Raw genomic sequence first — 11,850 nt, 5'->3', positions numbered from 1 at the left:
TCTTAAGGCGGCCTGTCTGGAGTTGTTCGTTCCTCCCTGTAGGTTCCTGGTCTCGATGACTTCAGGAGTGAAATTGTAGACCTTCGTGATGAGACCTTCACTACCTTACAGCTCAGAAAGGCAGTGTGAACCCAAAGAACAAGCAGCAGATTTATTGCAGACTGAAAGAACAAAGCTTCCACAAGACAGAAGGGGACCCCAGCTGGTTGCCACTGCTGGCTCTGGCCGCCTGCTTTTATTCTGTTATCTGGCCCCACCCACATCGTGCTGATTGGTCCATTTTACAGAGCCAATTGGTCTATTTTACAGATAAATGATGGGTCCCTTTTGACAGGGTGCTGATTGGTGCGTTTACAATCCCTGAGCTAGACACAAAAGTTCTCCATGTCCCCACTAGATTAGCTAGATACAGAGTGCTGATTAGTGTATTTACAAACCCTGAGCTAGACACAGAGTGCTGATTGGTGCATTTACAAACCTTGAGCTAGATACAGAGTGCGGATTGGTGTATTCACAACCCCTTAGCTAGACATAAAGATTCCCCAAGTCCCCACTAGATTAGCTAGATACAGAGTGCGGATTGGTGCATCCACAAACCCTGAGCTAGACACAGGGTGCTGATTGGTGTGTTTACAAACCTTGAGCTAGATACAGAGTGCTGATTGGTGTATTTACAATCCCATAGCTAGACATAAAGGTTCTCCAAGTCCCCATTAGACTCAGGAGCCCAGATAGCTTCACCCAGTGGATCCCGCACCTGGGGCGGCAGATGGAGCTGCCTGCCAGTCCTGCGCTGTGCCCCTGCACTCCTCAGCCCTTGGGCGGTCGATGGGACCAGGCGCCCTGGAGCAGGGGGCAGCGATCCTCGGGGAGGCTCTGGCGCGCAGGCGCCCACGGCGGGGTGGGGGTAGTGGGGAAGAGGCTCAGGCATGGCGGGCTGCAGGTCCGGAGCCCTGCCCCGCGGGGAGGCAGCTAAGGCCCCGCGAGAAATCGAGCGCAGCGCCGGTGGGCTGGCACTGCTGGGGGACCCAGCGCACCCTCCTCAGCTGCTGGCCCGGGTGCTAAGCCCCTCATTGCCCAGGGAGGCGGGGACCGCCAAGCCTACGCCAACCCGGAACTCTAGCTGGCCCGCAAGGGCGGCGCGCAGCTCCGGTTCCCGCCCGTGCCTCTCCCTCCGCACTTCCCCGCAGGCTGAGGGAGCTGGCTCCGGCCTCGGCCATTCCAGGAAGAGGCTCCCACAGTGCAGCGGCGGGCTGAAGGGCTCCTCAGGCGCGGCCAGAGTGGGCGCCCAGGCCGAGGAGGCGCCAAGAGCGAGCGAGGGCTGCGACGACTGCCAGCATGCTGTCACCTCTCACTATGACTATCTGGGATCTGCTTTATAAATAAACAAGGTAGGGATATAATCTTAAATTCTCAGTAGCAGAGTTCATTCTGTTTTAAAGAGGCTCAAGCTACTAAGTTCAAAACAGTTGTTAAGAGGACCCCTTGAGAAGTAAGAAAACATGTTTTTTAGTAGATGGGAATGAATTGATATTGATCTCTTATTTCTTCTCCTAGATATCTAAGGAATCTATCCCAATATTTCTGGAGCAAATCTATTCCAAAAATATTTGTCTCATTAATATTCAGCAAAAAATGAAAACTCTATAAAACAGCTTTCATGAAGCATGATGGTAATATAGCAGAATTTGTCAACAGCATTTTGTTCCTTACCATCTTCTCTTCAAAGTCACGTAACACTTGTTAAACTTAGTAGAAGGTGGTATATTCTAATATTATGACATTCATTTTATCTTATTATTAACATAGGTTTCCATTTGCCACTGCTTTGTTTTTGGTTATATAAATATAAAATATTCACCCCTCCTCAGGCTTCCTGAGTCTGTTATGATTAGTATAGGGTGTTCTGTTTGTTTCAAGTCATATGGAGCAGTGAAGTCAACAAGAATCTAAGAATTTCGCATTGCTCAGAGCAAACTTAATCTTTTCTTATGTCACACAAACAGTAGGAGTATTCAGTCAAATAAAGATAGGCTATTCTTCAACATGTTCTCTTTCCTCATGGCCAAAAATAACTGTGGCCACCCTGGTGGAGCTCTGTGGACTAGAGATGTTTCTCATGATTTTTCAGTGAGTTCTTAGGGGTCCCAGCCTCTCAGGCAGGTTATCATGACTCTCCCTCTGAGCTGATGAGATCGGACATCAAATAAAAATGTTCCACCATGTTGTATTTTTTAAAAAAGAAATTGATGGTTGTGGATTACTGGCTTTTGACTTTGTCTAAGAAACTTTGGCTTCCTTACTTGTGAAATGTGGATCATATGAAAGGTTATAATCATTTTATCGGAAATAACAAATGGGGTATGGAGCAAGCCCTCCCACAACGTCCCACTTCTGCCTAGACTCTAAAAGTGGCTAAAAGATAAAGACAAATGAGTCCTTGTCCGACAATAGAAATTTGATCCCTTCTCATGGCAGCTCTAGCTCCAACCTGTGTCTCTGTTATGTTGCTAAGATGGACATCCCACGAACGATGGATGAAAGCTACTGGGGTTTGAGTTATGATTGTGTGCTAGGCTCTGTGCTAAGTGCCTGAAGTTTTTTGTTTTATCTGATTTTCACAGCAAATTATTCACATTTTGAGACAAGGGGATTGAGGCTTAAGTATTGGCAACAGTTAAAAGGTGGTGTTTAAAAATGTGTGTGTCTCATTTCAGAGGTCATGATAAATGAATTGAAGTGCTTCTGTGCCTTATTCTGTCCTAGTGTAATCCTCTGTGTGATTAGAATTCATCATCACCACTATGCTTTGCTTGTTTCTTCAGACTCTGTCCTTGTATTTAGAGCATTAATTGTATTAATTAGGATGGGTGATATTATGCTGCAATAACAAGCAGCCCACAATCTCAATAGCTTAAAGCAGCACAGGTCTGTTTCTTGTTTGTGTTACATATCCTTTGCTGGTCAGTTGGGGATTCTGCTCCTCAGCATCCATGCTCCATGGCTAAGGCAACTCTTCTGGTTAATCAATATAACATGATTGTTTTCTTTTTCATAAAATAATATTTTATGTCATCCATTATGTAGATACACCCTAACTTTCTTAACAAATCCCCAATTATTGCATCTAGATGGTTTCACAATATTAGTTACCTGATATTCCCATTCCTGTGAGAAGATATATTCCCTAGTGTTAAAGAGCACAGTCCTCGGCCAGGTGTGGTGGCTCAGGCCTGTAATCCCAGCACTTTGGTAGGTCGAGGTGAGCGGTTCACTTGAGGTCAGGAGTTTGAGACCAGCCTGGCCAACATGGTGAAACCCTGTCTCTACAAAAATTAGTGGGGTGTGGCGGCGTGCCTGTAATCCCAGCTACTTGGGAGGCTGAGGCAAGAGAATTGCTTGAGCCCAGGAGGCGGAGGTTTCAGTGAGCTGAGATCGCGCCACCGCAATCCAGCCTGGGTGACAGAGCGAGACAACATCTACAAAAAAAAAAAAAAAAAAAAAAGTACAGTCGTCAAGAACCAGACCCTATCCAGACCCTATGGATTTACTGCCATGTGTGCCAAAAGCTGTATGACATTAGGGAAGCTACTTAAACATCTTGGATCTCAGTGTGCTCATGTGTGAAATGTAATTGTAACTATCTTACAGGGTAACTGTGTGGATTAATTGAGGCTTTAGATGCATGCAAAATGTGTAGACTATGGCTGGCTCATGGTGAGTGCGTATATATATATAGGTTAATAATTCATGATTAAAAACATAATTTCTGGGAGTAGAATTTTCAAGTGAGAGGTTGTACAAATATTAAGGCTTTCAATACACAAAGCAAAATCGAAATGTATTTTTAAATTGATTCCCTGAGAGGAGCTAAAATTACTCTATAGAGTAGATCATGCACCATTTTCTAATGAAGAGTAAGGAACTGATGAAGCCCTCAGTCACATGTGGACAGCTCAGCGTTTTTTCAGTACTATTTTCGTCCTAAATAACACCGGATCTGCAGTCTCCTTTAATCAACTTCCTCTTTACACTCTGGCCTATGACCCACACAGAACTGTAGGAATATTTGTTCTTTGTTAAAAAGCTTATTTCTGGATCTCAGGCTCTCTCTGATGTAAGGCAAGCCCATCTGTCAGCCCCACCCTTCAGACCTTTAGCCGCTTTCCTTTATAAAAGGCAAGCAAGAACAATTCAACTTAACAAACATCTTTGATAGATGCAGGAACCAGTTCCATGTTTCCTCTCCATGTTTCAAGGCTCTCAGCAGCATATTCTCCCCCAGACATTTAATACATCCCATCAACATTTACATTTTTCTTACCATAAGGCTGTATCGCCTATATAATGTTTACATGAGGCAATGAAGTTTCCAAAAATAAAAAATACCACTACAGCACAGTCCATATGTTGTTAAGAGTATCATTATACTTACTATTTGACTTTTTTTTTTTTCCTGAAGAATCTAAAACCCTTATGTTCTTTCTTGGAACTCCATGTACTTACTACATATTGCTTTTTACTAAAATAATATACATATTACAGAGAAATAAATGCAAAATTTGCATCTAATTTGCTAAACAAGCAAATGAGTTGAATACTGTAGTTTTAGTAACAAAACCTGTGGCCACATGTCAGTGTCATCTGAGAGGCCAGAAATCCCCATATTCGTGGATGGAAAGACTCAGATACCATTGATTTGAAAGCTCAAAGTCCACTGAAAACGAGAGCCCAGATTTAGCTCTTTGTTCCCTAACCCATCTGACTAGCATTTGGTTAATGTCGGTGTCTTGATAATACGTTTAGTGCAATCTCTTCCTCAGCATGATTAACTGTAATAGGGCTGCTGCTGAAAAGGTGTGCTTAATGTATTGTAAAGGGTCACAGATGGGGAGAATTAAGTCCAAGATGCCCAGCTAGCTAGACTATGAAAGCCATAATCCATATTTAATATCCTTTCTCATTAACGATAACAGTCACATATAAGCAATTTCAGTTAAGAACTAATCTAAAGCGGTAACAAAGTTAGATGGCATCCCTAATTACAGAAGGTAGGGCTCCATTAGTCCCACCTACTATTGGCTGTTCATCAATGTTAGTAGAAATTAATGTGGGTCTTATGACAATAGGGTGCTCAAAGCAGATTTTTGGTATATGGTTATTTAAGAAAAAAAAGGATCAAGTTTATTCCACATCTTCAGTTATTTCTTTTAAAAAACATGATTAAAAAATCATCTAACTTAATAGGTACTCATGTTTTTTCTTTTTATTCTTTTTTGAAAATTAGTGGATATTTATAGGGCAATTTATGTATTCAGTATAAATGAAGCCTCTTTCAAAATATGATTATTTTTGAGATCATCTGATTTTGTTTAGTGGGATTAATTAAATTTATTTTCACCAGATAGACTGTCTTCTTTCGGATAGTACATTATAAAAATGACCTAATGCACTTACTAATTTACAACCAGACCAATTAAGGTGAACCTAGTGTCTGCAGCCCTGAAAGATATTGTTAAGTTAAAAAAAAAATTGCATAGATAAGTTATAATAAAACCGTCAAGGCACCCACAGCAGAAAGGTACCCATGCTTGACTATGTTTCAATTTAGTAGGAATTTTCCATATAAGTTTGCGACTTTGTGCTCACAGCCTTTACCAATTTCCTATTCCTCTTCCATATGGGATTATTAGCCCAGTGCATATTCATAAACTGGCATTCATTTGTTCAATCGGTATTTATTAATCACCGTACTGGTCAATGTACTAAGAGAGAAACAGTTATAACAAAATAGACAAACTCTAATCTTACATTTCTAACCTTAATATTCTTGTAGAGGAGGTAGGTTGTTCAACAAATATAAACACAAAAAAACATAAATTATTATGAATTTATATAAGAACAATTTATATAAGTGTCTAATTAGGAATTTATTTTGTAAAGCCATCAGTACACGGATTTAAATTGGGTGAAATGGAGAAAGCCTTTTAAAAGGAGTATATTGAATCACAGGAATTTAGAAGACAGAGCAGGGGAGATCTTTCAGATCACAAGGAAGAGCATATGCAAGTTTCTTGGATGGTAATGAGCTTGGTGACATCAGGAAACTGAAAGAAGGACTGAGTGAGTTTTTTTTTTTTTTCAAGTGTCTTTTGCATGATTAATCTTGGGGCACAAATTATCAACAGGTGGTAAAGGATAAGTGCACATATTGTGTCACAGAATTTAATTTGTTCTGGCTTAACAGAAGTATTTTTTCATAGTTTTGGCTGGATTTGTGCCCAAGTCAGGCTCTTCTCAGAAGCTCCAGGCCCTGGGAAAGAATGATGTTCAATCCACCCACAGAGTCTGGATCTAAATGGATAAATTCCACCAGCAATTGCATTGCATTGAGCTCTTTATTGCTTTATCATGAATCTGTTGCCTAGAAGCTCCTTAGACATCCTCTCTCTGTCTCGGTCAAATTCACCCTACTATTGGATTTCTGGTCATCTTACCACAAAAGAATGTTTGTATCTCCAAATCTTTTTCCTCATCATCTTCTGCAGACGTTTTCTTCTTGTTCCCCACCCTCCATCTGTTCACCTTTGGGGCTAATCAAATACTAAGCTTCCTAATTTGTTATTCCTTTATCTTCTGCCAATCAAATATCTCACATACCTAAAACCAATTTGCAAAGATCACAGTTAAGACAAGTAAGTTGCTTTTTTTAAAAATAGCATCTCTTATCACCCATATTATCACATAAAAGACATTAAGCTATAATGGAAATCAAGAGAATGAGAAGACAAGCCACAGACAGAGGGAAAATATTTGCAAAAGACACATCTGATAAAGGAATATCATCCAAAAATTATGAAATTATGAAGAACTCTTAAAATTCAGTAATAAGGAAACAAACTACCTGATTTTAAAAATGGGCAAAATACCTGAACAGATATCTCACCCAAGAAGATATACAGATGGAAAGCAAACATATGGAAAGATGTTCAACATCATATGTCATTAGCAAATTGCAAATTAAAACAATGCTATACCACTACACACCTATTAATGCTCAAAATCCAAAACACTGACACCACCAAATGCTGGTAAAGATGGAGAGCAATAGAAACTCTCATTTACTGCTGGTGGGAAAGCAAAATGGTATACCTACTTTGGAAGACAGTTCAGCAGTTTCTTACAAAACTAAACATACTCTTATTATCATGAAATCCAACAATACTCCTTAGTATTTACCCAAATGAATTGAAAACTTATGTCCACACAAAAACCTGCATAGTAATGTTTATGCTGGCTTCATTTATAATTGTCAAAACTTGGGAGCAACCAAGATGTCCATCAGTGGGTAAGTGGATAAATCAACTGCGGTACAGCCAGACAGTGGACTATAATTTACTGCTAAAAAAATAGCTATCAAACTATGAAAAGACATGGCAATAACTTCAATGTATATTGCTAAGTGAAAGAATCCAATCTAATAAGGTTACATACTGTGTGGTTCTAACTATATGACATTCTGGAAAATGCAAAGCTATGTAGACAGTAAAAGATAAGTGGTTGCCAGAGGTTAGTGGGGAGGGAAGAATATGCAGAGCAAACAGGATCTTTAGGGCAGTGAAGCTACTCTCTGTGATACTACAGTGGTAGATATATGTCATCATACCTTTGTCCAAACCCATAGAATGCAGAACACCAAGAATGAGCCCTAACATGAACTACAGCCTCTGTGGGTGTGTCAGTGTAGGTTCTTGGATTGTGACAAATGTACTTCTCTGGTGAGGGATGTTGACAATGGGGGATGCTATGCATGTGTTGGTGGAGGGCGGGGGGTATATGAGAAATCTCTGTATCTTCCACTTAATTTTGCTGTGAAACTAAAATTGTTCTGAAAATAAAGTTTGTTAATAATTATTATTATATTTGTAAACAAAACAGACCAAAGCTTATAGTCAATTATATTAAAATATGTGAGTAAATATATTTGCATTTATACAAATATAACTACAAATTATAAGAAACCTAATGGAGGAAAAGTAGAGCATATAACAAGTGAAACTTAAGTTAATTTAAACTTAAAGATGAGTAGCTATTAGTTTGACAAAGAGTGGGAAGGACAATTATTCCAGGAAGAAAGATAAGTATGTGACTAAGAAAGCATGATATCCACAGTAAGGTCAAGAACATTGTTAAGAAATAGGTAATGGATGTAAGAAAGGTACTGGGGTGAAGATGCTAATAGATAAGAAAATGTTTTCTTCAAGCGTCCAGGCAATAAATATTTGGTTCTAGGCTATCAGCATTAGTGGATTGGGTTTTAACAAGTATCAATGACAAGTGAAACAAATTAACACATACCAACTTAAATAGTATATTGAAAAAGGCTACATAGTATGGAATTATTTGTGGGGCATCCTGTGGCTATTACACTTACTAATTTGCAATATCAAAGTTTTTCATTCTTTGGTGTGTGAATCTTAATACAGGCTTTCTCATATTTATACTATTTGTGTAGGTTCGTGTTTTCTGTTTTACTTTGATTTTAGATGATACCTGGAGTTAGAAAAATGGAAAAGTGGAAAAGTTCCCAAGACTGCCCTCACTTCTAATAACAACTGCAAGTTTGTGTTGGAGGGGTTTTAAAACCACCCTCAGGCTGGATAATTCACTAGAAGGACTTACAGAGCTCACAAAAAGCTGTTATTTCACAGTTATGGTTTACTGCAGGGAAAGGATATAAATTAGAACCAGTGAAAATAAAACGTGTATAAGGCAGAGTATAGGAGGTTTCCAAACATGAAGCTCCTGATTTCTCAAGATGTTCTATCCTCTCAGCATAGGTATATGACAATATGCAAAGAGGATTGCCAACCTGGGAACCTCACCCTAGCTTTGGTGTCCAGAGTTTTTGTTGGGGCTTCATTATATAAGCTTAATTGATTGACTGGTTGCCCACATGATTGAACTCAGTCTCCAGCCACATTCTGCCAGTATTGAAGAGGTCTGGCTGATACCATGTGGCAAGAGGAGCATGCCATGAGTCACCTTGCTAGCATCAACTATTAGGTGTGGTAAGAGGGGCCCACCATGAATAACAAACGCACTCCCAGGCAATTAAGCACAGCAACAAACTACAAAATTAGGAGAATCAGTATAGATGCTCACATCCAGTTATTGCTATGTTGTGGCTGGTAATTTCTTTCTTTTTTCTTTCTTTTTTTTTTTTTTTGGATACAGAGTCTCGCTCTGTCACCCAGGCTGGAGTGCAGTGTCACGATCTCTGCTCACTGCAAGCTCCGCCCCTGGGGTTCATGCCATTCTCATGCCTCAGCCTCTCGAGTAGCTGGGATTACAGGTGCCCGCCACCACGCCTGGCTAATTTTTTTTGTATTTTTAGTAGAGATGGGGTTTCACCGTGTTTGCCAGGATGGTCTTGATCTCCTGACCTCGTGATCCACCCGCCTTGGCCTCCCAAAGTGCTGGGATTACAGGCACGAGCCACCGCGCCTGGCCTCGGCTGGTGAGTAATTTCTATCAGTCACCTGGATCAAGTGTTTTTACAGTTGGAAAATGAGTCAGTTATATCACTTATCAAAAGGTTTTCAGGCATTAAAAAAAAGTGGCAGTGGTGTTTAGTGAATTGTGTTGACATAAAATAAAAACTAAAGCGCTAGATAAACCTCAAAACCTTGAAAAATTCTGTGTCAGCATGGCGTGTGTTTGGATTCCATATAAGTCAGATAGAAAAAGTCCTTGGGAGGGAAGTTTGGGTAATGGGTGTGGCATATTTTCAGGGCTACATCCAGTGCTGTATTATCCAACTAAACAAACAAATTGTGTCTTATGTACTTCCTATTTAACTACCAAAGAGAAGGAGAGAGAAACAAGATGGAGAAATTTTGTCTATATTTTTGCAACTAGAACATCTAGGAAGATGCTATTTTAAGTCCAACACAGTTCATTGCTTTATAGTTAGTAATGGTTTGTTTTATGAATTACATTTGTATGAAAGCTAAACTCAAAAATTTTTAATCCAACTCTACCCAAGCTAATGGGAAGAAAATTTCCGAATGTCTTGATTTTAAGACTGAATAAACAGGAAGATGTCATAGACAGGGAAATAAGAACAACATTCAAAGTTCAACATCTGTGAGTAAATGAAATGTGATTGATAATCAAAGGCAAGAACTCTTCCTTTTTTTTCTTTTAGAGGGAAACTGAGAAGAAGCCACAGGTGCATACTAGATGTCTGATTCAGATGCAGGAAAAGCTCTTTGAGAAAGAGAGATGAATTTCATCTAAGCATCTAGTTAAAAAAAAGTGGGAAAACACATCCTGTGAGGCATAGAAATAATGATATATTGATTGATGATTCATTCCATTTATATTTAGCATCTAGTGTCTGCAAGGTACTGTGCTAGATACTGGGGATAGAGAAATAAACAAAATAAAAGGAGTCGCGGCCCTCAGGTGGCTTATACTGTACAGGTAGAGACATCCAACATACAACTTAGTATGCACATAATTAGATTTAATTCCAATATATCTTTAAAGGAGAATTATGACATGCTAAAGAATACCCAGGTGGGAAATACAACCAAGAGAGTGTGTGTGTGTGTGTGTGCACGCATGCACTTTGAAAGGTGCATTTTGAAAGAAAGGAGCAAGGCATGTGCACTTTGAAAGAAAACAGCAATGAGGAAAGGCTTTTCAAAGGAGGTAACATTTTAAGTCAAGACCAAAAGGATGATGAGAAATTAACCAAGTAAGAACAGAGGGTGTTGGCAAGAGCAGCTGATAGGCAGAAACAACATTGTATAAAAGTCTGTATGACTGGAATTTAGAAAACAAAAGGCATAAAGTGAAGGTGCTAATGTTGAGATGATGCATAACCAGATAAGACCTACAAATAATTTGGGTGTTCAATATATGGAAAGACATTAAGCGTATCCTGAAATGATCAGTGTTATCGAAAGATCATTCTGTAAAATAGAGAATGGATAAAGCAAGTTCAACATGGAAAACAAGAAGGCCAGTTAGGGGTCTATATTTTTATATCAGCAATTTATAATGGTTGCTTGGACTAGAGTCACAGAGTGGACATAGAGAAAGGTAGACAGATTTGGGAAATATTTTAGGAACTAACATTGACACTATAAGTTTAGTAATTGACAATATAATGGCTGAAAAGGGGGTGATGTCTAAAATGACTTCCATGTTTTTGTGTCTCATTTTCAAACTTACAGTTTTGAAAGAAAAAACAAGAATTGACTTTAATTGCTTCAAGACTCTTGAATCTCTAACAAAATATTTGCCTCTTTTTTGATATTTGTGAAGATGCCCTTTTGTAGAATTAAACATACTTTTGGTAGACGGGATTCTGACCTTTCTGAATGCTTTATCAGATTCTTTTCTTTAAAATGGGAAGTGGGGATGAGGGTTTCTTCAGAAAAGAAATGAAAAGGCAGTGGATGGGTGGCAGTGATGAAATATGTTCAAAGAGCCTATTCACTTGTCACTTGGCAGTGACCTATATTATGGAGCCTTGCTACCATTTCTGACAGTTTCATTAGATAAGTCAAGTTCAGGGTTGTCGGAAAAGCTAAGATCTCTTCTCTTCAGTCTTAAAAAATAGTCCAGAAATTTACCTTGGCATATTTGCAGAAAAGAGCCTGGAACTGCTATCTTTGGAGACATCTGCTTGCAAGGTTGTCTCTTGGCTGGTGTCTATGAGCTTGTGTGGCAAATGGTTCCCTGCACTAATATAAAACTCTCCCTAAATAATAAGAGTGGCTCACTGTGCCTAAATTACATAAACAATATGGTTTATGCTAGACATCTGCTTTCCTT

The 11,850-nt window shown here is 39.3% G+C and overlaps 1 protein-coding gene across 1 annotated transcript in view; it reads left to right on the top strand.

Moving 5' to 3' along the window:
• Nucleotides 1–915: 915 nt before the first annotated feature.
• LOC129525965 (T-box transcription factor TBX1-like) overlaps nt 916–11,850 on the top strand; it is a 363,418-nt gene continuing 352,483 nt past the window's right edge. Inside the window, exon 1 of the mRNA XM_055358857.2 lies at nt 916–1,391. Within this exon, the coding sequence (XP_055214832.1) occupies nt 930–1,382 (453 nt within the window). The 5' untranslated portion in view covers nt 916–929 and the 3' untranslated portion in view covers nt 1,383–1,391. The remainder of the gene's footprint in view (nt 1,392–11,850) is intronic.

The sequence above is a fragment of the Gorilla gorilla genome, chromosome 10 (assembly GCF_029281585.2).
Source record: "Gorilla gorilla gorilla isolate KB3781 chromosome 10, NHGRI_mGorGor1-v2.1_pri, whole genome shotgun sequence".
Classification (NCBI taxonomy): domain Eukaryota; kingdom Metazoa; phylum Chordata; class Mammalia; order Primates; family Hominidae; genus Gorilla; species Gorilla gorilla.
This window is presented reverse-complemented; position numbering and strand designations above follow the sequence as displayed.